The sequence below is a fragment of the Clarias gariepinus genome, chromosome 3 (assembly GCF_024256425.1).
Source record: "Clarias gariepinus isolate MV-2021 ecotype Netherlands chromosome 3, CGAR_prim_01v2, whole genome shotgun sequence".
Lineage (NCBI taxonomy): Eukaryota > Metazoa > Chordata > Actinopteri > Siluriformes > Clariidae > Clarias > Clarias gariepinus.
The window spans coordinates 2957125-2984631 of record NC_071102.1 but is presented as its reverse complement, the minus strand read 5'-3'; the positions used below and the strand labels follow the sequence as shown (position 1 = coordinate 2984631).

Below are 27507 nucleotides of genomic sequence, written 5' to 3'. Positions count from 1 at the left end.
AATTGAACATAAGTTCTGTAATATGACTTCTTTGTCCAGTCAGTTACATATGTATTTGGAAAGAGAAAATCAACAATTTGTGAGGGTTCACCACTAGAGGGCAATGTTTTGTGTTTGTAGTCTTTGTTTGTAGACTCCCAGACTCCTGTAGTTTCCCAGAAGGCACCTCGATCAGGTGATGCGGGTGCTCACCTAAACGAGGTGGCTCATTAGGCATGTTATAAATAGCTGGTTGTTCTGGGAAACTGGGTCGAGCATTAATGTGAGTTCTGTTAAGTGGGTTTTAGTTTGTTTAATTATAGTTGGCCTTTTGGTTTCTTGAGCTTTAAGTTAAGTTTATATTTGTCTTAAGTTAGTTTGTCTCTGTGTCTCCTAGCAGGATTAGCCTCTAGGGGAATTAGCCTTTTGTGTTTACCCTCATGTGTGAGTAACCTCCTTTGCATCAGGTGTAGTTCTTAGTCTGTATAAATACTAATCAGTGCACTACTAACCTGCTTAGATCTTACTGTCTAGTCTCCTCGTCTGTTTAGCTCTTAGTCTGTTTAGGTACTAACCTGCTTAGCCACTAACCTTTAGAGTTCTTAGTCTGTTCCATACCTAGTCTGCTGTGTACCTAGTCTATCCGCCCCTTGGGTCTCTGGCTACTAGCCTGTTTAGCAATTAGTCTGTTTAGCTACTAGCTTAGCAGCTAATGTGCATAACAGCTAGTAGGCCTAGCCAAGTCTGTCTTGTGTGTGTTTATCCCCTGCATGTATAATCCCTAGTGTTTAGTCTGTTTAGTGTATCTTCTCTCATCTGGTTTGTATTGTATTAGTTTGTTTAATCCCTAGTGTGTATGTTTAAGTGTTTTGAGTTCTGTTTATAGTATGCTCCAAAGTAAAGCCAACTTCCTTTGTTCATGTTTGTTTATAATTAAAAGACTTTGTTTCACCACCATCCCCCTCTGCGTCTATGCCTAAACACCATGCCCACAGTCCGACACCTAACAGTACGTGACACAATTATGTAATTTTGGCGTGGGGAAAAGTGTAGGCTTTGGCGTGGGGAAAAGTGTAGGCTTTCATATTTAATTTAAGTGCTTTAACAAAAAAAAAATTACGTTAACAGCCATTTTTGTGAAAGTCCCTCAAATTTCTCAACCTAGAAAGTAATAAAATAAGTGACTTATAAGCAGTTTTAAGGCTAGTCCCTAATACGTTAAGGAGATCAAAGGTCTAGAGTTGATTTCAAGTGTTGAATTTGCGTGTAGTTAAACAGGTGTTAATGCATGTAACGGAGCCAATCATTATTAAGTTGAAGCTAAAATAGACTCATCAGAGACAGTGACAACTTAATCACCAAAAAAATCAACAAGTGGGGGCGGGGGGAGCACCCGCAAGCTCAGTCACACAAAGACCCGAAAGACGACTGAACTGGGTTATCATGGAATTCTTCCCTTGGTAAAAAAAAGATCTTTACAACACTCAAACACAAGGGCCAGAATATACCTTGTTAAATAAACATGTCAGGATTAGCCAGGATTTAGCCTGTGCAGTGGAAAAAGATTCATTTGACAGATTATGTCAAGGACTGATAGGAAAAGAAGCATATGGAGTAAAAAAAAAAAAAAGGCATGGGCATGTATTGCTGACAATTGAACTAGTTTAGTGGTGATTAGTGACGATGGGACGACTTCTAGAAGTAGTACTACAGTACTTTCTAATTGCATTCAGTCAAATGCGCCAAAAGTGTAAGTATTAAAAATAATCCTTATATTTATAATGTTGGTTTAACCCTATTAATTTAATCTTTTTTTTTTTATCTTGAAGTTTAACCTTCAATCGCATTCCTTTAAATTTGATCTGGTTGTGTCCAGAATCAAAAGAAAAAAATGTCACCCTTCAAATAATTATAAGTATAAGTCTTTAGCGAGAATTTTACTTCCTATACAAATTGAAAAAATTACCGTAACTGGACTTGGAACTGCGGCTACCACAATACCAATGGTGGGCTGCGGTGAAAGTAGGGCAGGGCTTCCACATGGGATTCCTGTGCTTGCACAAGGAGTAGCGACCCCCTCTGCCCTCCGGCCCTGAGCTTCAGGAGAAAGTGGGGAATGAAGTTTCTGTTCCTGCTGTTTCTTCTGGATCTTTCTCTGGAGCTGCTGCTTGGCATCGATGGAAGGGGATGCCAGTGTTTTGACCTGAGGCTGGAATGAGTGGGCATCAGTTGTGGGCATGAATGCAGATGACTGAACAGACACTGAGGCCCCTGGGGAAATCAAGAGGAATAACTATATTAATAAAAAAGAAAACCGCATGCTTAATATTCAAAATTTATATAATAGTGTAGATCAACAATAAGAACCTCCTGTCTCTGTGTCTACACCGCTGTAATACAACCAATTAAACTCAAATTAATTTGGTGAATTTGAGTCTTTTTAGGCTTGCTTGGTCTCCGCAACCTCATTAATGTACAGTTAAACCTTGCATTGCGAGCATAATTCGTTCCACACCCCAAAATATTCATTTTACAAAATGTAAAGTAAAAATAAAACAAATTAACCTGCACTTTACCACTTTATCTTAGTCTTAACCTGAGCTCCAATTTTCAGTCTCATAACCCATGACATGATTTGTCATGGGTTATGAAATTGCTACAAATTCATAACCCATGATGAGCTGTGGTAGTTGTATGCTAAGATTGTGGCTTACATGGGTGTATCAGGGCAACGTGTAGGGATTCACAGCTTGCTGGCATGGGCTACAAAATTTTTGAGCATGCTCAAACATTTGAGTCGAAGCTCTGTTTTTACTCTTAACTCCACTGTATGTTTCCATTTCACTATGCAGTCGGAGTGGCACTTCATCGTTTGATGGGCAAGGAACTTTAAGCGTGAGAACGGTATTAGTGCTATGTAAACGTTAATATTTTGCTATATTTTTTCTTGATAATTGTGATAAATGTTAGTTAGTACCATCTGCAAGAATCATTCACATCCAATGCCCTGTAGAGCTATTTGTCAGTAATCATTGTTACCCTGTATATGTAAACATGGCCTTACTATACAAAATTGTCTGCTCTTCTGTGTCTTTATGTAGAGCCACTTTATGATAATCAGGTTGGAGCTACAGCAAGGCATGATTTTTAAACTGTAGCATTTCATAGCAAAAACATGAAAGTAAGACCTCTGCTTGAGACCAGTGCACCGCACCTGAAGGGGATCCTGTCATCACAGTGAGAGCAGCAACAGACTTGGTGCTGATGTAGTGGCTGTTCAGCAGGAAGCGTGCCAGGTCCTCTACACTAACAAACTGACGACTTAGCACTTTCTGAGCCCACTCGCACACTAGATCACAGGCAGCAGAGCGGATCTCATCCTCCCCACTGGAGTTCTGCCCAGTAGGTTCAAACCCCTCACACTGCCACATGTGAGAGAGAGAGAGAGCGAGAGAGAGAGACAGGGAAGAGAACATGGACGTTAATTTGATGGTGACATGAGGGGAAAAATCTAGAAAGAGGCGTACAATGAAAAGACATGTTAAGTACTGTATGCATATTTTTCTGCCCATAATCTTGTTGCATTTTTTCCATTAAATATTGTAAAATCTTTTCCATTCTATTTCTCTGCTAATTTACTAATACATTAGTAATCTGTCCAATTATAAAGAGGGATCTAATTAAATCTAATATAACGTTGATGGACAAATCTCAACTTTGAGATTTGACATTACACAAGTGAATAAGGCCAACACTTTTAAGGAAATATTAATTGTGCAGATAAACGTACCACATCTCCTGTTTTGTGTACATCCAGATTTGGAAGAGAAGGCATGTGAATGAAAGGCTTCTTCCTCAGGCCACTATAGCAGTATGTGAGCAGGTGTTAAGGTTAAATTAATCAAAAATATTCTCTATATAACCTTACAGCAAGAGTTATTAGTTATGTTTCTAAACACATTTATTGTTTATATACATTTAACAACAACAGCAGCAAAAAACAAAAAATCAATTTATTTTAAGGTGGCCCTGAAGAGCACATTATAGTACTTGGAGCTACATTGACTGATCAATTAACTCCATTATTGTGCAATAATAATTATATGGAGTGCAAATGTTTGCATCCCACTTCATTTTTAGATGGAAAATGTACCTTATTTTATTACGGTTCTATTGAAAACAGTTCAGCATTAATTCATGAGCATGCTTAAATGTTTAGCTTGTATCTTCACTAAACTGCTTTATTTTAAAAATGTAGTAGTTAAGGCAGCTAAATTTGATTCAGATTAATCGAGTGGTTTAGATTGGTAACAAGATCAGGAAAGCATTTGTGCAAATACTAACATAATTTTAAGAATTTTAAAAATTTTAAGGTTGAGATGGCTCACTTTGTATTATGTTCATTTGTTTCCCTGGTCTTATGCTTATTTTTATTAATTTTTTTTTACTATTTTTGTTTTTTCACTTTATTTTAAGAAAAACATATTTTGGACCCCTACTTCATGCTTTCTACTGGCTGACAAAACCAGCATTTGGGAACACACAGGTCAGATTGCATGCATGGTACATACTGTACAAAAGTCTTAGGCACATGTAAAGAACTGCTGTAAAGATAAATAAAAAAATATAGAAATTAAGCGAAATTAAGAAATCCTACTTAAAGCCTACCATAAAAAGTAGTAAACAGTAATAAACCAAACCGATGTGATGACTGCTTGCTCTGACTGCTCCTTTTCCTGAAAAGGCAAGAAACTAGTTTTTAGTTTGTCCCACATTGCAGAGCAATAAATATTCACCGTTATATAATGTATACTGCTTACATTTTTTGTTTTATCTCACATCTATATTTTTATGTTATAATTGTATTTTTTTAGCTTTTGTATTATTAGTGTACTTTTTATAAATAAGTTTTAATTTATTATTAAGTAATTAATTTATTTGCTGCTTTTTAACACCTTTCTTAAAAGGTTGTTAATTAATTATCATATACTGGATATATTTATTTGTTTTTTTTATATTTTTAAAAGCCTCTGTGATAATTCTTTATTAACACATTCTTTTAAGGTATTCATAACATTAATGAGCAGTTATCTAACACGTTAGATAACTTACACGTTACCTCCTATCTGACATGAACAGCTTTACTGCAAAATACTTTGTCCTTTTCAAAATAATTTGCTTGATGTTGACAGATTCATTATCGGTCATACTATATGTTATTCCTATGTGAAGTGGTCAGAAATGGTCAACTGCAGAATGAAAAAGCGGAAAAGTGGAATTGTGTATGGTCTTCACCGAAAGGAAAGGTCGAAATGTCCTGTGCTGATATGAAGATGGATTTGATTTCGTAATGAGGGTGGGTTGAAGGGGATTGCTAAGTGTATTAGATTTCCGTTACTGTGACAACCATCATCAACAAACTAGTGTTATTTTGGAACAGCACCACTGAGAAAATATAAATAGTCCGTATTTGCGTATGCACTTTTAACCCTGGCGTTAATCCCGACGAATCTGTTCACTGGTGTTCTAATGATAAAACCACGCATTACAATAAGACAGGGACTGTAATGGATCCTTTGTTGTTGTTGTTGTTGTTGTTTTTTAAAAAAAGGTATAAATAATATCTGAAATGCAATGTGTGAAAGAAGAGCTGCAATGTAGAACATTTCCTGAAGGTCAGGCACATTCCTGCTGCCACTCTGTCCAGCAGCAGCGCGTCTACTTTTTTCAGATTTTCCTGATCTATATTTAGGAGGAGCATGAACTACAACAACAGATGTCTGAGAGTTCAAAAGGATCGTAACAAACAGTTCCAGAGAAGGATATTTGGATTTGCCCCTCATGCCGAGCCGGCGCGCCTTCATGTTGGGAAAAACGTTCTTCATGATTTTTCCAAAGTCGGCAGCACTGAGAGCGTGATAGCCCAGATTGTCACAGTAGCTCCTGGAAAAACACAGCACGTCACTCAGTTTAAAATTAATACAGAGTAAAAAAAGGACAATATAATCATAATCAAAATTAAATGCATCAACAAATATGATGACTTATGTAAGATTCGAAAGGGATATAAAGATAAAATAAAAGAAGACACATATTTGGGACCTTGTCTAATAGAGACACTCACTCACTCACTCATCGTCTATACCGCTTTATCCTGTATTCAGGGCCGCAGGGACCTGGAGCCTATCCCAGGAGGCTTAGGGCATGAGGCCGGGTACAGTTTGGACAGGGCGCCAATCCATCGCAGGACACACACACTCATTCACACACTACTGGCAATTTGGAAACACCAATTAGCCTAACCTGCATATCTTTGGACTGTGGGAGGAAACCGGAGTATCCGAAGGAAACCCACCAAGCACGGGGATAACATGCAAACTCCATGCACACAGAGACGGAAATCAAGCCTGGCCGGGAGAACCCGGACCCTGGAGGTGCAAAGCACCTTTTTAGAACTATGATAATATAATATTAACATTGTGCTATAATAATATTAATAGTCTTTTATTTACAATTACAAACCCTGTAAGCAGCTGATTTGATGTTTTTAGCTTTCTATTGTAAAAAAGTGTTAAGTGTAAAATGTACAGATAAAAATCTAACAGATAAAATAAACTGTTTTTCAAACAGATAGAATATTAATAAATTATTAATTTAACAATTATACCTATTTTAAAAGTGTTTTAAAGGTTTATTAGTCATTTACATTTAGGTTTTGGAATTATAAATTTTATTATGAAGTTTATAATTTATAAGTTATTATGAATGTTTTTAGGTTCAGATTTAATAATAGGTTTAGATAATTATAAAATACAGTAATTATAATTACCATTCAGTGTTTATTACTAATCTATGACAAACTATATTATTGTCATTAATTATTAATTTAAATCAATGTACAAGTTAAAAACTAATTTCACCTTTTTTTAAAGGTCCAATGTTAATCTGTACCAAATTTGAAATTTTTTAAATATTCAGTAGTTAATTTCATTTGAATTTCTTTTTGAAAGTTTTGACTGTCATGTTGACCAAGCATTTTTTTTATTAAAAACTATAGTGTAAGTTATTAAATTGGTCATATATAGTTGGTGTTCTAGAGATTAAATTTTAATTATTCTACTAAAAGCTTCAAAAAATTTTTTTTAACGCTCTGGGGTCTGACGGCTTTCTGAAGACCAGTAGTGATTTATTGCTCCTCTGTGTGTTAATTTATATGTGTGTACATTTTAAATATTACTTTGAAAATGCAGAACAAACTAGAGAGGTACATTTCCTGAAGAAAATGTGAGCGATGCTTGCCATGTTATAGATATAGCTGATGACACAGCTGACGGTGGTCCCAATGTTAAGTCTATGGGACTTTTTGGGGCAGTTAATTGCCCACCCCATAGAAAAGTCATAGCACGCCATTCCCAAATTAGCCGCCCGATTTGACACCTCATTCATGGGTCTACGACAAACGATGCGGGACTAGTTACGCGCAAAACTTTTGTACGGAAGAAGGAGAAAAAAAAGAAGAAAAATAATAATAAGCCTGTGAGATAACAATAGTGGTGCTTCGCTTCACAAGCAGCACTAATGAAGCTTGCAGATTGAACCAGCTGGAACCAGATTTCCCCACGACTCCCATTTATGTTTCAGCTGTTCAGTATAAATGTAATAATAATTGGTAAAGTTTGACCTACCTTTTAAAGTTTTTCAAAGTTTCTTTTTTATACTTTTTTTAAGGTTAATTTTTTTTTTCCAATCAATTCACATCAAATTTTTAACACTGTTTCCAGTTCTGTACATTATACATCTTGATGTTGGGTATTTTAGAAATATCTTTAAGTATCACTGAGATATCTCAACTCATCAACTCACTTGTACTCATCGAAGACTTCCTGTTTGGGGAGCGAGGTGTCCGTGTGCTCTTCCAGGTGATTCCGAATCCAACTGAATGCGTGCATCTGCTGCATCCGGCTCGAAGACACACAGCTCTGCTCGCTGCTGAAGGTAAAAAATAATCGCTGCTTTATGTTTTTATGCAGTTCTACCTAACAGACATCATGTCCTAAACCACACACATGCACCAGGTATTACATGGTAACAAGGTTTTAAATGCCAGGCATCTTGTGCTACACCCACATCTTTTATCAGGACCTAAGAACGCCCACACTGAGTGTTTGTGAACATCACAATGTGAAATTTTGTGTGTCCGACCTTAAAACACTTACATTTTTTCGCTGCTGCTGCTGCTGCTGCTGGGCCCCGAGGGCAGCCTGAGGTAGAGGTAAAGTTTCTCGATGTCTGTGAACCTCTCCACATCTTGCTAAAGAAAGACAGAGAAAAAAGAAAGAGAAAAAAAGCAAAGGACGTTAACCCTAGAGAAATAGAAAAAGAAAAGTCTTCTATTTTTTGGGGGATATGTCTTTTTATAACACACTGTAGATTTAGTATTGATGACCATCAATATAATAGATATTATGTGATAATTATGTGATATCTATATGATAGATCATACTGTAGATTATAGAATTGATGATTATTCATATTCATAAATTAAATCATATTGCCAAAGTTTGTGAGGAAAAAGAATGACACTCTATATTGCGCAATCCCAAAGCCTGTATATTACTTACTCACTCATCATCTATACCGCTTTATACACGGGGACGCAGGGGGCCTGGAGCCTATCCCAGGAGACTTAGGGCACAAGGTGGGGTACTGTGGGAGGAAACCCAACAAGCACAGGGAGAACATGCCAACTTCATCCACAGAGAGGTGGCAATTAAACTGGCCAGGTATTGAACTCGGACACTGGAGGTGCAAGGTGTCAATGCTAACCACTAAGCCAGCGTGCCGCCAAGCCTGTATTTATAATTATTTTAAGAAAAAAGAAAATGGCTAAAAATCCTTTAGGTTTTAAGGATTGAAGCAAAAATAAAATTATGACATGCAAAATATATATTTTTTATTATAATTAATTCATTATATTATTAATAAACATGTACATTTAAACTAATATTAATCATATTATCATATCAATTATAACATAATATAAGTAATACTTAAAATCTATATGTTTTTTTTTTTTGTTTTGTTTTTTTATAAATTTAGTCCTGTCCAATTCTTTTTTCCCCGATTTTCTCCCCAATCTAGTCGTGGCCAATTCCTCCCCGTCACTAGGAGGCTCCCACACCCATCAAGGCTACTACAACCACTCAGTCGGGAGGACGAAAGCTATCCCGTGTTTCCTCCGAACCACGTGACGCGAGCCGACCGCATCTTTTCGAACTGCTCGCTCACGCACCGTTAGGGGCGGAGTAACACACTCGGAGGAAAGCGCTAGCCGCTCCTTCCGTGTGCGCGAGCTCACAGACGCCCCTGATTGGCTGTAGAGCCGTGATTAATGTGGGAGCACAAGTACCTCTCATCCCTCCCCCCTGAGAGAGCTCGGCCAATCAGCTCTCTCTGTGCCTCCGGCTGTGAGAGGAAAACAGCATCACCCGGGGTTCGAACCAGCGATCTCCGGATGATAGGGCGAGCGCTTAACCACTGCGCCACTCGGAGGCCTATAAAATCTTATATGGTGAGGATAACCTTGGTGGGTTAATTTATAATTTTTTTTAATTGTATTTAATTTTTTAAAAGTAGGATAAAATTACCACACTTTATTTTTTACAATTTTAATTCTTTACTTTACTTACTCTACTCGCAAAAGTAAACCTAAACTATATTAATAAATGACACAAAATATGATCATCAAAATGAGGGTAACTAAAAGTTTCAAAGAAAGAAAAGTTGAAGTTATATATCATAGTTTGAGAATTATACAGTTTAAACCTCTATTAAATTTAAAAGAGTTAAATTCTTAAACTGTGAATGTGGTGTATAATTGTACCTTTGTCCAGGTTATACTAGGACATAGAGGTCAGGGTTAAGCTTAGTGGTTAAGGCATTGGACTACTGTTCGGAAGATCCCAGGTTCAAACTCCACAACCACCAAGTTGCCACTGTTGGGCCCCTGAGCAAGGCCCTTAACCTTTAACTGCTCGGATGTGTAATAAGAAAAAAAAAAGTAAGTCGCTCTGGATAAGAGCGTCTGCCAAATGCCTAAATGTAAATGTTATACAAATCACAACTTCTTTTTTCAGTTTCTAACTTGACTGTTCTAAAAGTGGCAGCTAATTTAACGTCAGTGAGTTACATCCTGAATGCAACTTATTATCCTTGTCTAAGTGTCTAAAGTAGAACATTGTGTTTGACAGCCAGGACAAAAATTTGCAGGATTGTAATGGATAGCAAAAGGTTACTGATGACCAAAAGAATCGGATCTGATTCTCTCCACTCATGTAAGATATTATAGGAAGAGACCCTTACTCCAAGACTGAGACTATCTCCCTCTCTCTCTCTCTACAGAACGCTTCTCCAGATATCAACAGTTAAGAGCTCAAATTATTTTTAAAGCCATGTTCTGTAAATAGAAAAAAACTCACTGCTTATGGAAACCTTTATTGCCTAAAGTTTGAGATCAAAATATCAGGAACAAACAGAGTATAAACAAAGTCATTGTAGATAAAAAGCTGGAAAAAAATCCTGTCTTTAAAACACACACACACACACACACACACACACACACAATTCAGCCTGAGGAAATGAACTGTTATCCCTCTTTATCTTTATCTGTCTCTCTCTCCCCCCCCCCTCTCTCTCTCACTCACACACACAAACACACACACACACACACAGAGGTTTGTAGTGGCATTAAAAATGTAGAGGCCGTCTCTACATCTTCGTCCTCTCTCTCGACTTTGCTTGTCTTCAAAGGGAATCTGAAAGATGGTAGGGTGCAGCAGAGCTGATTTAAATTCTGTCTGAGTAAAAGGTAGTGCGCGTACACACACCCGCACCCACACACACACATAGAGTCTGTCTCTCTCGACTTGTTTCTCTACATCCAGCCCGAGCAGAAGGACACACCCTCACACTCCACAACTCTGTATAATAAAGACCTGCTATTAATCGAGTGCTGAAAAATAAAACATCAGCATCAAACCGGTAGAAGCGCAGATCCTCTGGGTCAGGAGATACTAACACATTGTTCTTAAACATGAGATCATTTCATTCCACGTTCATGTTTTTTTTGTTATGTTACCTGGCATTAGTTGCCACATTTCATCTCATAGCAGGTGTATCAGTGCCAGTCCCTCAGAAAATTAATGAGCGGTTCATGTGTTATGGATGGTAATTGACTAATGTTTATGGCAAACGCCCTGATCCAGGGAGACAGACATTTATCTCATTATCCATCTGAGCAGTTGAAGGTTAAAGTACCCAACATTGGCAGCTTGCTGGTGTTGAGATTGTAACCTTGCAGTCAGTCGTCCAACATCTCAACCACAGAGCTACCACTTCCCTTTTTTCTTCCATAAAAAAACAACAACCTTTTGCTCATGGAGTAGCAAAGTTTCAGTGAATTTATTACCACAACATTTAATATAATGAAAGAGTACAGGTTTTTTACCAGCGCTATGGATTTTTACACTTGTGCCATGAAAGAGACTTGACTAAACACAAAAAGTGTAGATTAGAAAATTCTTGTCATTTTTGGAGTAAAGGATTTTAGCTAAACCGGCGTTACGGATGTGAAGTTTTCCTGTTGGTTTTCATTGAAGTGAAGTGTCTGAATCACTCACTCTATTCTCTATAGTGCTTATCCTGTCACGGGAAGCCTGGAGCCTATCCCAGGGGACTCAGATACTAGGTGTGGTACATCCTGGACGGGTTGCCAGTCCAATCACAGGGCACAACCATGCACACCCACACAGCACGGACAATTTGGAAACACCAATTAGCCTACTAGAACTGTAGGAGGAAACCGAATCAACCAGAGGAAACCCACCAAACATGGGGAGAACCTGCAAACTTCACACACACTGAACTGAAAGCGGGATTTGAACCCTCGACCCTGGAGGACATTTAGTGTTTCAGTATGGTTTGGAAAGAACCCTAGGAATTATTCCTGTTTTTCCCCCATCAGTAATCTTGACCTTTACATAGAATTGCTCAAATACTTCCTGGATTGTGAAACAAAAAAGAATCTGCTTAACAGACTGTAAAATCTATGATTCTGAACTTGCTCTATTTCCTCAAAGTGGAATGAGAGCTGCATCTCTTCTCTATTTCTACTGCCTGGATGGCATTTTTGTGACAGGAACATGATCATGATCATATGATTATGTGACACAAACATCTGGTTTCATAGGAAATAACACCCTCTAGAACAGGGGGGGTCAAATCTTATTCAGAAAGGGCCAGTATGGATGAGGGCTTTCATTTCAGCCAATCAGAAACCACAAGTGATTCCAAATGTTCTGTTTAGTCATTATTAGCTCTCAGTCATTTTCAGTCATTATGAGGCTTTTCCCAACCTGGCTGGAATGAAAGCCTGCACCCACGCTGGCCTTTTTTGGATAAGGTTTGACCCCGCTGTTCTTTTTTATCACAGGTAAAAAAAAAAAGGTAGCTATTACAGACTTCCATTTGATAAACTAATCCAATATTTATAGGACTTGTGATTTTGTATTAAAAAGTAATTACTAGTGTAAATATCTAGAGTATTGGTGTACAAAAAGAGATTTAACAGGTTCATGAAAGGTTGTGTTATAAAGAAAACTTTTGCTATTGATCCTAATGAACTGTTTATAATAATACATACAGTCGTGTACTAAATTCTTAAAGAAACTGGAAACAAATGTTTTACTGTAACAGGCTGCAAATTACCTAAAGATAGAATTTAAAAATTGGTTGTTTATGGAACAGCCTCAGTAGCAACCTAATTCAGCATCACCTGTATACTAATCACCGGCCTGATCATCATCTGCACCTGTTTCTCACTGGTTCATGTCTTAAGCTATGTTCTTTTTATGCTTGAATGATTCATGGGTCACTATTTTTTTTATTGTCACAAAAAACATTCCTCTGAAACTGCTCAAGTACAGGGACTGAACTGTAAATGAGAGACCTTCGGGAGGCCTGCAGAACTATTCCTTAAAATTAGATAAAAAAATACAAAACTCTTTGGAAACAAAATATGAACAAATAAGGGGGTTAGAACTTTTGCACAGTCCTGTATGAACCGTGGATTACAAGCATAATTCATTCCGGAAGCGGGCTTGTGTTTCAACTCCTAAATCAAATTGAATTTTCCCATTAGAAATAATGTTAAACTCAAATTATTCGTTTCACAGCCCAAAAAATAAATACATAAAAATAATTATCACAAAATATAAAGTAAAAATAAAACAAATTAGCCTGCACTTTACCTTTTAAAAAAAGCAAAAATAAATCCTGACAGATAAGTCTTTCCATTTGTGCGCAGGCGCTGTGTATGTGTGTGTGTGTGTGTGTGTGTGAAGCTAAAGTAAGGAGCCCCTCCCCTCTCCCTGTCTTACAGTTACCTTTCCTCCACTCTTTTCACACACATGTGCGCACACAACAGTGTTTTATCGGAAAAATAAACAAGAAATCTCTCTAATGACACTCGATTGAGCGACAAACTGACGGAATTACTGCTGTAAAGTAAAAATAAAACAATTTAAAAACAAGAAGTGCATGCGTGATACATAATACTCAGTACTCGTAAACCAAGACTTGTTCGTTTTTCAAGTCAAAATGTATTAAAAATCTTTGCTTGTCTTGCGTAACACTCGCAAACCATGTTACTCGCAACCTGAGGTTTCGTTGTACTTTGCGTCACAGATCTAGTTTGTGTACACCGAATCCCAGTGCGTTGTGCTGAATCCTCTATTTATAGTGATATTGCGTCCATATTGCGCCGCTGAAATCACCTAGTTAACAGCCGGTTTAAACTGGCATCTCTATTCATTCTACTGTGATCCTGTTGATAAGACTGATGTGTCAAAATGTCCATTAGTCTATTTTTACTTCTTATTCGTACAAATAACCTGTAAACAATAACGGTTTGAGCTGTGGCCTCATCACAACCGTATTTACGAGGCTGGAAAAACCTATTCCAAATGTGACTTACGGTCCACAGTGAGCACAGTGTTTTGGACTCCTGTCAGTTTATTCACACACTTCATACACACTCTCCAGTGGTGCTTTACCCCACCCGCATCAAGGCCTTAAATCTGAAAAGCACTTTTTCTGAATGAAAAACCACACTGTGAACAAATTGTTTTGTATGATTGGAATCTGCATGATGGTGATGCAGGACTCATGTTCAGAATTCAGTTTCAGGATCACATTTTATGCAAATGTAACAGGGGGTGAACTCAAACCGTTACCTATCATGCTCGTGATGACTGTATGGCTCACCTGTCCACGTCTCCTCTTTCTCCTCACCTTAGTAATTCTAATTAATGTGATGTTTCATCTCTTTGCTGCTTGTCTCTACATTAAGTCCTGAAAGCCTAAACTTATTTCCCACTGGCTGCGTACAGCTTTATTGGGGGTTAAAAAATAAATAAAATTCCCCCTGGGTGCAGACGTCTCGGAGCCAGACATGCTGCCTATTTTAGATAAACACACACACATACACACACAGATACAGAGCTTCTTTATTAGACAGTGCTGTAAAAGTTCTAAAGGACTCACATGTTCTCTTCTTTTTGGCCAAACAAGAGGCACCAAAATCAAGTACAGTGGCTGAATTTGGTTTAAACCTTCTTGGCAAGGTACCAAAAGTACCCAATATGCAGACCATCACTTGGTCCAGACACGAGTCACATGATTATTCTAAAACCTTTTTTTGGCAAAAACCGCACAGGGTTGATGCAGATGATGTTGTTTATCTTTGATATGTAAGTTGAGGAGAAGGTAGGTTAAAAGAAAAGCAGTGATATGATGGCAGACAGGTGGTTTTGTCCTCCTGCCGAAAGCGGCACATGTCCATCTTTACTTAAGGGTGAAACCCAGACATGATAAATGCACGTACGTATGCACAGTATAATGGTTAGATGGAGGGTTTTGGGTTTTGAGCCATGACTCATTCACTTAATCTGTTCCCTAATAAATTTGAAGTTAAACATTTCTTTTTCTTCAGTAGACTTGCTCTACTTCTTTTAGTTAGTTGTACAATATCTTAATGCTACAATGGTTGGTTACAGTGAATAAAGGAGAAACAGAGGCAATTACTGTAGATCATGAGTTGTTTTATTTCTATTTATAAAGTTTTAACTCTGGTTTTCCTCACATTTAAATTGCATATGTTACAAACCTTTTATGTTAGACTATTTAAAGGTCAACTGAGAAGCTGTATTAGACAATTTTTCTTCTCTTAACTGGTATGTTTAGGTGCTGTCTTCCCTGATCTCACTTATCACTCAGGTTTGTTGACAGTGGAGTGACTGGCTGCTTTACTCCCTGGGGAGCCCTCATGTCTGTGTTTTCTTCTGGCTCTCACTTTTAGTTATGCTGTCATAGTTAGTCCTGCCGGAGTCCCCGATTCCACTCTGCACTAAATATACATTCACCTTATACATGTGACTGTGACCCAACTGCTATCTCTCTCTTTCTCTCTCTCTCTCTCTGTTGAGCCACACATGGTGCTTCTGAGTTGACAGTGATCCAGATTCCCACTGCCTTCTGGACCTGTCTGGCTCATCCTGGTCCCCCGTTTCTGGTTAGAGATCTCGTCGATGGTCTGCTTGGGATGCGTGTGGTGACTGGGGATGGTTCCACTTGACCATGTCTTGTACTTGGCTGATGTAGACAGCTGTTCTCTGATGGCTTGTGACTGCAACGTCACTCAATAGTTTAGGACTGTACCTACTCCATATTAACTCCTTATTAATACCTCCAGCCTCCTAACACACAGTATGACTGCAGATCAATCCCTGCTATCTGTTATCACCCAAATGGGGATGGGTTCCCTGTTGAGTCTGGTTCCTCTCAAGGTTTCTTCCTATTGCCATCTCAGCGGGTTTTTCCTTTTCACCTCCCCCCTCGGCCTGCTCATTAGGGACAATCTGATAATTATGATTTACACATATTTCCTCATATTTTTTAAATTAAGTTCCCTATTTTTTTTTTTTATTTTGTAAAGGTGCTTCGTGACAAGGATCATGGTTAAAAGCGCTGTATAAATATAACTGAATTGAATAGATGAATGCCTAAATGAATGCATTTGCTTTAAAAGTTTAGCATAATGTGAAAATCAGGAAAACTCACCAAAATGGTGTCGACCTTCGACTGCACAGATTTGCTGGGGGAAAAAAGAGAGAAAGAAAAATTATATTAGTAATGATGCAAGCGTAACAGGAGAAACACTGAAAGCCAAATTTATTAATAAACCAGTGGCATGTGAAATATGCTCTTGGACGCCAGTCTAACCCTGGCAAAGTCACATCGATATATAATCACTGGAACATGTGCTGGAACAGAAAAAGAGTCGCCGTATGGAACCAGTATGAACCAGTATGGACTCTATACAAGCTATATACAGATGTGGAATGCAACATGGGTTAACATAGCAAGACAGGTGGACATGAGTGTAGAAAGTATATAGAGTTTATTGAGTCAGGCGATGTGGTTTAAGAGTCACCAACTGTTTTTGTTTTCCCTGATTTATTAATGGCTTATTCCCACCTGTCATCACTCCCAGATCATTTGCATTTAGAAACTAACTGTTCTAGCTAAGTACACTCACCAGACACAGTAATGACTACTACTGTACAATGATTACTTCCTTTCACGCTTCACAATTCTTTGTAAATGTCTTTATATGCCTTTAATGAGATGTGATGTGGTCTTACGGCACTAGTACGTATATTCTGTACAGCAGCATGACCTCACTTGTGATATTGCTTTTATACAACAGTTCCACAAACATTATTAATAATTGATAGATGATAATTTGTTCTTTATTTAACAAGTTATTTTGCTCTGCAAAGGGTTTACAATCCCTTGGTCCACACACCAAGTAGTGTCCTTGATTAGGGGTTATAAAGGGATTTGGGATTTAACCTTGTGTTATAAGCTTGTTAGCTTTGTAGCCATAGAAAAGAGAACACTGTCGGTTCTGATGCATTTCGGAACAACTTAGAAGCAATGATTAAGCAGTCAAACTGAGCTTCTGTGAATGTGGGTTTTGGCTCTCAGCTGCTCTCTCCTCAGTACTGCAGACCGAACAGACCTACTTTCATGCTGGGACCCACAGTTAGTGTAAATAGTAGTGATACATGTAGTTAAACATACCAGTGCTACTACTGTCTATTAACATCACTTATAGAATGCCTCTTGTCCAATCAGGTGGCTTGGTCAATACTAACTGTCTTGTATAAGATATTTTTTTTCTGAATTTTTCTTTGCCTGTCAGGCTAAAAAATAGGAGATAATTGCAGGTAAAGTTGTAAATGTAAAACCACCATGCAATAGGATTAGTCAGAGAATTCACTTCTTTCCTCAATAGTTTTGGCTCTGGGTTGTGTATGTATGGGTTAAATTGTCAAAAATAAAGGCACTATATACTGTACTTATCCTTGTTGCTAGGGTGACCAATCAATGGTATTTGGTAAAAAATGTACCATCCAGTGGTCTTCTGTAACTTACTGTGCATCTCTACATGTTTAAAGGTAACATACGGTGCATAAATAGACTTAAATAGAAAAAAGTTTCAAATGTGTTTTAAATAGAATTATGTGCATACTTCCCATACAGAAGATAAATACTAAAGATATAAAAGATCTGCTTGATGGTTGATTAGTTCCAAGAGTGTAAAAAAAGAATAGTAATCTGTCCCTGTACCACTTTCGAACAATGCAACAAGCTCTTGCATTCAAGACATCCTTGTTAACTTGGGCTGGTGCAGCTACGACCCTAAAGCGACATGTTTCCCACAGCGACTGCTCCATGGTGTGTCTTTATCGCACTGGGAGTCTTTCTTAGGGAATTACTTCTCTTTTCCTGAACAACAGTGTGACATCAAATCTATTCTTATGCCCAGCCTACACCCTTGAGGAGTGAGGACAAATCAGCAGCTAGGGGACACAGGACAAGTGGAGTCTATGTCCTGGCAATCAGGTATGCAGGATGCTCAGTAGGCTACTTCATGCTTATTATGCATCAGCATTCTACTTGTTAGTAAGTAAGCGTTTAATCCGAAAGCGTCTTTTAGGTTGCACTTATGTGGTTGTCCAATAAGAGAGCTGTGGGCACAGGCGTTGCTCTTTAAGAATATGAAAAATGACAATTTGACAAGACTGCCTGGGCTTGCCTGTTGGCCTTTCGTCCACACACATACGCCCAACAATTACTTTTTGGAAAACTTGGAAAACTTCCATGGAGAAGATATTTAAGGACACTGTTTTCAGTTTGAAAAGAAAAAAAGAGATATTTTTGTGCTGTATCTCCTGTCTTTAGCATCATAATGTGAATGTGACGTACTTGGTGAACTTTTTTTAGGCTCCTGATTGGCCAATATGATGTTACTGTTAGCGGTGTTTCTCTTCCTGCTGGTGTGGCGTGCTCTGGACAACAAAACTACAGTTGTGCTCCTATGGCTGTACTTCCCACACCCAAGCCCATGTTATGTGACTTCTTGGTGTGTAATGTGTTTGTTTCAGGGGAACACTGCATATTTGACGTCAGTGTGGAGTTTATTCTGGTTAAATGGTTCCTTCTGTTGGTGTAATTAATCTAAGTTGATCCATGATCCATACCGATCTCTCCCAACGAGTTAAACCATCATAGTGCAGAATAAACTGCTGTGTGGTGTTACATTTGGGCCCATTCCTAAGTAATAAACACTTTTCTCATGTGCACAAATTATACTTTCAGCCTCATTTCTTTTTAATAAACAAAGCCTCATGCACAGCGCACACTTACATATCTAGACTTTATAAGATGGACGTGACAAGTTGGACATATAGAGAGATGTAAAGATATATAGAGGTGTACAGGTAGAGGTGTATAGATGTGTATAAAGAGGTGGAGGTGTGTAAAGATGTGTATAAGTGTGTAAAGGTGTGCAGACGTGTATCAGTGTGTGGAGATGTGTATAAATGTGTATAAGTATGTAGAAATAAGTGTGTAGACATGTGTAGAGGTATGTATCAGTGTGTATAAGTGTGTAGAGGTGTATAGAGGTGTGTGGAGATGTCTATAAGTGTGTAGACGTGTGTAGAGGTGACCTGGCATGGTGCCTTGTATTTTCCATAGTTTCTTTCAGGACCGTGAAGAACGTGTTGAGTGACCCCTCATGCCCCGGCACACAGGGGCGAACGTGCCAGAGTGCCAAATGTGAAACGAGGCTATCGATTAACACAGGGGCTTTAGCTGACCTTTAACTGCCCCTGAACAGGGGTAAAAATTTTCACTTAATTACTCTTTCAAAGGTTACAATTATATTCTATTAAAAAGTCCTGTAAAAATAAAAATAAGTTATAAGTTGGAGTCAATCTGGAAGACCTCCACAAACTCTAGAGGAAATACACCTTTAGGAAATCCTGTGTTAACACACCACAGTACACACACACATTCTCCTCCTTCAAGAGGCAGAATAAATACTCATTTCACTGTACATGCCAAGTCACAATTTCAATATTTGGGAAAAAAAACATAATGTATATTTTTGTTTACAGTTTCAACATTGTATTGTCGAGTACGAATTACAGTATTGTGCTGAGTTACGATCCTGACGTAAAAGACTGAATGGACGGCGAGTGTGTGTTGTCCTGGAAGCATTAAACAGCTGTACACTGACAGCATGTCTCGACATGTGAAACCAGAGCTGCTGCTGCTTGCTGGCGACGGGGTGGAGGCTGCAAAAATAACTACACCCACACTTCCAGTGCTCACGAACAAAACTCTGACAACTCATGGTCTGTACAAAAACACATATACAGATATCTCTTAAATAAATAGCAATCCATTAAATTACATTACTTTACACTTTAAGTTAAAGGTTTTTTTCTCTGTATTGGTCCTTCTGAAAGGATATTCAATGATGTCACTCATCATCATTATGGTTAGTAACGACCAATCACAAAGCATATGTGGAGATATGTTTGTATCTAACCATTTCATGCTGATACTGTACGTGTCATTTATTAGCAATTTATAGAAGTTTAGCTATTAAATAATACATTTTGCTTAAGAGACGATTCATTAGTTCCTTCAAATATCTGACAGGAAAAGTAAAAAAAAAAAAGTCACACAGTGACAGGAACAAAAATCACAGTCATTTAGAATTTTATTTAGTTGATTTTTTAGCACTCTTCTTCCATGTTGAAATAATGTTAAAAAAGTTCAAGTATTTTTTGCTTGACACAGTCAAACATGTGTTTTATGTAGTCCTGCATGCAATGTGTTTCAAGTGACCAGTCACTAATCACCACTGTTTAAAAAAAAAAACACTGATCACCATTGTTTCTCAACAACTAACCACTGATACCAATTGTTCCCAACATCTAATTTCTCATCACCATTACTCCCAATATCCACTGATTTATCTTCATTGTTCTCAATAACCAATTACTAATAACCTTTATCCTTAATAACCAATCACTAATCACCATTATACCCCACAACCAATCACTAATCTCTATTGTTACCAATAACCAATCACTCATCACCACAATTCCCAAAAACAAATCACTCATCACCATTGTTCCCACCAATCACTCATCACAATTGTTCACAATAACCAATCACTTATACCCACTGTTCTTAATTTCAAATTACTAGTAACCGTTATCCTCAATAACCAAACAATAATCAACTAATCACTCCACCATTAATCCCAATACATCCTCACTGATCACCATTGTTCCCAGTGATCAGTCACTGAATACCATTGTTCACAACAACGACAAGAACAATCATCACTATTGTTTCTCACAACCAATCAATGGTCATCAATGAACCAAAACTAATCACTGATGACCAAAGTTTCCAAACGACCAATCACTGCTCACCATTGTTCCCAATAACCCATTAATAACCCTAATCCTTAACAATGTTTCCATACACCAGTCAGTGATTTATATCGTTCCCATCAACCAAAACCATAAGTAAATTAAAAATCTTCATTTTCTATGTTTTTTCAGTCATGTAAAATATATAAATATAAATGCTTCAGAAATTACAAACAGCTGAACCCGCACACACTTAAAATGTTTTACAAATGTGTAAATATCTCTTACTAGACCTAATTGGCATAAATCACGTTCAAAAAGATTTTTATAGCATTTTCAAAAAGATTTTTCTTTTTTATGTGTAGAGAAGATTTGTTTGTGTGAAGGAATTTATTTATTTATCTACTTTTATTAATCAGAGGGCAGTAAGTACGTGTCCAGAAACTACTACACAATTACACAATTCAATAAAACTCATAAGCCATTTAGTGATGTCTGTGAAAGGGGATGCCGCTTGGATGATTAGAAAAGAAAAAGGAGCGAAAAGACACGTAAACATTAAATATCTTAATTGTGACTGAGAAGTATTTATTTTAGAACTGAAGTCAATTTAACATTAAACGTGATGTGAGTACTAAACTATGTTTCTATTACATTAATGATTTTTGATTTTAACATAACTTTATTATTTATTATTAATATTATACTATTATAACAGTATAGATATAACTTTAAAGTTAAATCTAATTTCATCTAATCTAATCTTTAGTATTTTAATTTAGTGGAAGTATAAAAATCCACATTTAGCAGGAGAAATCAATAAATATGCAAATAAATATTTATGACGTCATAGCGCGCCTTGGCGAGAGCACGAGCCAGTCCTGTAAACTGAGACCAAAACTCACAGGTAAGGACATTCATTGCCTAGGACAGGTAATAACACCTGTTACAATCATAGGGTGACACATTAATGCAAATAAATTAATCTCTAACTCTCATGAATGAAATGATCAGAGATTGTGGGACTAGTTAGTTGGTTAGTTCCACAGAGCTGAAAGCAGTTGTAGGCACACATTAGGTAAGTTCACCTGACTTACCAGATGGAGCTCTTGATCTTCAGCTGCAGCGCGCTGCTCTCTGAGGCTGGCAGTGCTGAAGCAGGCAGAGATCCGGGCTGGAGGTGCTGCTGCTCATCAGCCATCACGAGGATGATGAGGAAGAGGAGGAGGAAGAAGGAAGCACGAAGCGATCAACCACGCAGGCCAAAGACCTGATATCTATAAAAAATAATAATAATAAATAAATAAAAACTAAAAGCACCCCGAAGCGCTGCGCTGAATATCTACATCACCACACTCCTCCTGGTGAGACCTTCCTCTCCTCGGAGCTCCGGCTCCCGACACATAAACACTTCTGATTCATGATTTCAGCGCGGATTTCCATCCAATGTGGCTTTAAAAACAAGCACGCATGCGTTCAGAGGACGGAGAATCAAACCCCGTGTTTAAGCGGCTTCATTTCCCCTCGCTACCGCGCACTTCTCTCTCACCACCAATGAGTGAGTCGACTCCCAGGAAAGAACCGACTCTCTGTGTCCATTCGTTCAGACTGGAGAGTCGATTCCAATGCTTTAAAGTGAACTGTACGCAACTAAAAACTTCAAGAACTCAATAATAATGTTTTATATAATAATCAGACAATGCAGGTCCAGGGAACAGACATTCACCTATTAGAGACATTCACCACCCAAATAATTAACTGTTTTAGTGGCTGCCATCTGGTAAGAGACTCCGGTCACTCAGGGCACAAACTGAAAGACTGAACAATAGCTTTTTGCACCAGGCAAAAAGGGGAATAAATACTCAGCCTCGACAATGACTGACAAATTCTGCACGTTGTCACTTTTACACAGTCACTTTATCCGTATCTTTCTTCTTCATCTAATATAATTGCACTGTTTTTTTTTTGTATAACCAAATTCTTTATCATTTTATTGTATATGGTTTATTTAATCTTTTCCTTATTTTATGCCCCTCCCTCCTTTCCTTTTTTGTTTTGTTTTTCTTTTGCAGCCTGGAGTGTGTTCCTATTGCATCTCACTACTGTTGTACTTGTACAACCATGTACTGTATGTGACAAATAAAATTATTGAATGTTGAACCTTGACTGCAGTCACAAGTCACCAGAGAACATCTGTCTGCATCAGCCAAGTACAGTACATGGTCAAGTGGAACCATCACCAGTCATCACACGCATCTTAAGCAGACCATGTGATGAGATATACAACCAGAAATGGGGCTTCAGCATGAATGAGACAGGTCTAGAGGACTGAGGGGGTCTGGATCACTGGCAGCTCAGGAGTGCCATGCGTAGCTTCATACAGACAGAGAGAGAGGGAGTGAGAGAGAGAGAGAGAGAGACTATGACTTTTCTCTTTATCTTTCATATTTTAATATATGTCCTTCATCTGAAAAAGGACATTGTTACAACCCGCAACATGTTGATCGCGCTGTGTATGTTTATGCTTCTGTGCTTTGTAGTGTGTGTGTATATTGTGCCCAGGTCGCGCTCCGCCCCTGATTCCACTCCAGGTTTTCCGACTGCCACTACAGCGTGTCCAGGTTCGGCTCCGCTCCCATTCCACTCCAGGTTTTTCGACTGCCACTACACCAGCGGCTGGCTGACCTTCCACATGTGCACTTCCGCCCTGAGTGACGTCAGCAACGAGCGGACCAGTTATAAACCGGAGAGAGAGGCGGGAACGGGAAGGCGTGTAGGCGAGGTTTTGATTGTTTGGAGAGAGAGAGTTGTTATTTTGGTGTTTTGATATTGACTTGTGTACCCTGGTTTTTGACTTTATTGCAACCCTTTGACTTCGATTATTGCTTTGTCCCTTTTGGTTTGTTTGCTTGGTTTTGTTTGTATATATTTTCTGTAAATAATTTCACTTTATGTTTGTGCATGCACCAGTAGTAGGGGTGTGGCTGCCATTTGTTTTGGGGAAAAGGGAATTTATCCACTGTTTTTGGTTTAGGGAGATAGGTAAGTTATCTGTATTTTTTTGTTTGTGTTTTGTTTACGTAAATAAGCTTGTCAAAATACAGATACCCGTTTTGTTTATTGTTTTGGCCTGGGTCCACCCTGAAGCTGATCCTGGTGTTGTCAGTATTCTCGTTTGCTCTGTGTAAAGCAATACAAACCCGGTCTTTTTGCCAGCTGGTGTGCCTGTCTATTTCTTTCCGGTATATTACACCATTACATACTCTTTTCACACAGTTTCAAATAGAACCCCGAACCTATCATTTGCTGTACGGCCCAACCCTAGACTGGGACGTAACAGAAGTGGGGGCTCGTCCGGGATTATTAAACAAGACTTTCATTGATAGCATTCTAGTTTCAGCTGGGGTGAATAATTTCCCAAATATGGCGGCATTTGATTTGACCATGTTCACTCTTTGTCCTAATTTAGAGGAGTTTGACAAATGTAGAAAGGATGATCTCCTCCTAATAGCTGATTTCTTTAACATTTTGGTTCCCAAGTCAGCTAGTAAAAAGGTGGTTAAAGCCACCATCTATGAGGCACTTGTGGCTGATCAAGTCTTACCTGAGCGTGAAGTTTCTGAGGGAGTGAGTACTCAACCTCTCCCAAGGGCCGGTGACACAAGAACAGTAGCAGAGCATGGGGAGGAATTGGGGGCTGTTCGACCTAAACGCCCGACCGATTCAGTGGACCCAGTCTTGCAACTGGCACTGAAGGAACTGGATTTAAAAATAAAACGACAGGAGTATGAGACGCAGTTGCTGCGCATTCGGGAAAGGGAGCTGGACGCTGAGGGGAAGAAGCTTGAGCTGGCTGCTCAGAGTCGGAAGCCTGTGCCGTTGCCAAGAAAGTTTGGTTCTCCTGCAGCAGTTTCCCCCAGTCCCGTTGGAGCTGATGTCTCCAGTGCGCTGGCTTCACCACTTGCTCCACTCCAGTCCTCGCCGGTAAGCCAGTCTGTTTTTGATGTCAGCCGACATGTGGGTCTAGTGCCTATATTTAGAGAGGAGGAGGTTGATTCTTATTTCGCAGTGTTTGAAAGAATTGCAACCACGTTAAGATGGCCAAAAAGTTTGTGGACACTGTTACTGCAGTGTAAATTAACAGGGAAAGCACAAGAAGCATGCTCTGCTCTTTCTTTGGAACAGAGCCTTGATTATGATGTGGTTAAGGCTGCAGTTCTGCGTGCCTATGAGCGTGTACCTGAAGCATACAGGCAAAGTTTCCGGAATCTGGTCAAACCAAATAGCCAAACATTTGTTGAGTTTGCTCGTGAGAAATGCTTGCTCTTTGAAAAATGGTGTTCTGCAAGTAATGTAAGAAGTTTTGAGCAGCTTAAAGAATTGATGCTACTAGAAGAGTTTAAGTCTTGTCTTCCAGAGCAGCTAGTTGTGTATTTAAATGAACAGAAGATTGATGTTTTGTCTAGAGCTGCTGTCTTAGCTGATGAGTTTGTGTTAACTCATAAGACAGTGTTTAATATGCCCCTGTCTCATACTAACTCTTCCTTGCGTCAATTGAAGTCACGAAACCCAACTGCTCAAGCTCGCTCTCCGGTTAGTCCTTCGCCTGAATCCCGTAACTGTTATTATTGCCACGAAAAAGGTCACTTAATTGCCTCCTGTCCGGTGTTACAGCGTAAGATGGCTCGTTCGCAGCCTGCTAGCAAAAAGGTAAATGCTGCAGGGCTGCTGGCTAAGTCTACTGGGGAATCTGTGTTTGAGTCTTTTATATCTTCTGGTTATGTATCTTTAGGGGCTGGTCAAACACGAAACCCCATTAAAATATTGAGGGATACCGGTTCTGCTCAATCATTTATTTTGGAAAATGCATTACCCTCTTCAGAAGCTTCTTATTTAGGGAGTGATGTGTTAATTCAAGGCATTGGTATGACTGTAATTCGGGCACCTTTGCATAAGTTGTATTTAGAAACCAAAAGCTTTTCTGGTTTTGTTAAAGTTGCTGTTCGTACAGCGTTGCCAGTTAGTGGTATTTCATTCATTCTGGGGAATGATATTGCTGGAAACCAAATTTTTTCGCTTCCAGAGGTTGTATCTGAGCCGATTGCGGATTGCCCAGAGTTGGAAGCTCAGATTCCTTCAGTATTTCCTGCTTGTGTGTTAACGCGTGCTCAGCAAAAGAAATTGGGGGACGTAATAGATTTGTCTGACTCTTTCTTATGTCAGGAGGAAACCATTAAGGAAAGCATGCCTCAGCTTAACCCCAGTGTGACATTTACTGATGTTCCAAAGGCTACTTCAAAACCAGATGCCGAACTTCGCATAACTCGTGCCAAGTTGGCGATAGCTCAGAAGGCTGACCCTTCGCTAACCCATTGTTTTGAGACTGCGGTGGAGAAAGGGGAGCTGGAGAAGCACCCAATTGCTTACTTCTTAGAAAATGGAGTTTTAATGCGAAAGTGGTCACCACCCCATTCTTCTAATGGTTTGAGTGATGTATATCAGGTTGTAGTCCCTCAAGAACTTCGCAATGAAGTTCTCATGTTGGCTCACGACCATCCTTGTTCTGGTCATGTAGGCATACGGAAAACATACTTGAGGGCGTTAAAATATTTCGTATGGCCTGGTATGAAGAGACATGTAGCTCAATACTGTAGATCGTGTCACACATGTCAACTCGTGGGTAAACCCAATCAAACCATTCCTCCTGCACCCTTGAAGCCCATTTCCATTGAAACTGAACCCTTTGAGAGGGTTATCGTTGATTGTGTTGGTCCTCTGCCAAAAACGGGCTCTGGAAATTGCTATTTGTTAACGCTAATGTGTGCTGCTACGCGTTATCCAGAAGCTATTCCCATGCGCACTCTGAAGTCAAAGACGGTTATTAAAGCTTTGATTAAATTTTGTACTACCTTTGGTCTTCCCAAGTGTCTTCAGACTGATCAGGGCTCTAACTTTATGTCACGGTTGTTTTCTCAGGTAGTCAGAGAACTGCAAATAGATCATCAGGTATCTAGTGCTTATCATCCAGAGTCACAAGGTGCCTTGGAACGATTCCACCAGACATTTAAAACAATGTTGCGTGCTTATTGTGTGGAAAATAAAAAGGACTGGGATGAAGGGGTTCCTCTCTTGTTGTTTGCGGTTCGTGATGCAGTACAAGAATCCTTGGGATTCAGCCCATCAGAGCTTGTGTTTGGTCATTCTATTCGTGGTCCCTTGAAGGTTTTGCAGGAACAGTGGTTGGCCCCATCCCCAATTACCCAACAAAAATCCATTGTAGCCTATGTGCGTACTCTCAGGGAGCGCTTGCAATCGGCAAGAGCTACTGCGTGCCAAGCTTTGAAATCATGTCAGGACCAAATGAAAACTCGGTGGGACCGTAAAGCAGTCTCCCGTTCATTCAGTGAAGGAGAGCAAGTGTTAGCTTTATTGCCCATCCCTGGCTCTTCCCTTAAGCCAAAATTCAGTGGGCCATACCAAGTAAAACAAAAGTTAGGTGAACTTAGAAGTTCACATTTGTGTGGGGGGGAATGTTACAACCCGCAACATGTTGATCGCGCTGTGTATGTTTATGCTTCTGTGCTTTGTAGTGTGTGTGTATATTGTGCCCAGGTCGCGCTCCGCCCCTGATTCCACTCCAGGTTTTCCGACTGCCACTACAGCGTGT

General features: G+C 39.0%; 1 protein-coding gene across 2 annotated transcripts in view; it reads right to left on the bottom strand.

The window, feature by feature from the left end:
- rfx7a (regulatory factor X7a) overlaps nucleotides 1–22552 on the bottom strand; it is a 28286-nt gene extending 5734 nt beyond the window's left edge. Inside the window, exons 1-8 of one of the 2 annotated variants that reach the window (XM_053492246.1) lie at nucleotides 21938–22552; nucleotides 16156–16189; nucleotides 8196–8290; nucleotides 7843–7968; nucleotides 5806–5922; nucleotides 3770–3854; nucleotides 3194–3401; nucleotides 1946–2250 (exon numbers count right to left, since the gene is read on the bottom strand). In XM_053492246.1, the coding sequence (XP_053348221.1) occupies nucleotides 1946–2250; nucleotides 3194–3401; nucleotides 3770–3854; nucleotides 5806–5922; nucleotides 7843–7968; nucleotides 8196–8290; nucleotides 16156–16189; nucleotides 21938–22041 (1074 nt within the window). In that variant the 5' untranslated portion in view covers nucleotides 22042–22552. The remainder of the gene's footprint in view (nucleotides 1–1945; nucleotides 2251–3193; nucleotides 3402–3769; nucleotides 3855–5805; nucleotides 5923–7842; nucleotides 7969–8195; nucleotides 8291–16155; nucleotides 16190–21937) is intronic. The other variant, XM_053492247.1, reaches the window with a different exon arrangement.
- Between the last annotated feature and the right edge of the window lie 4955 nt (nucleotides 22553–27507).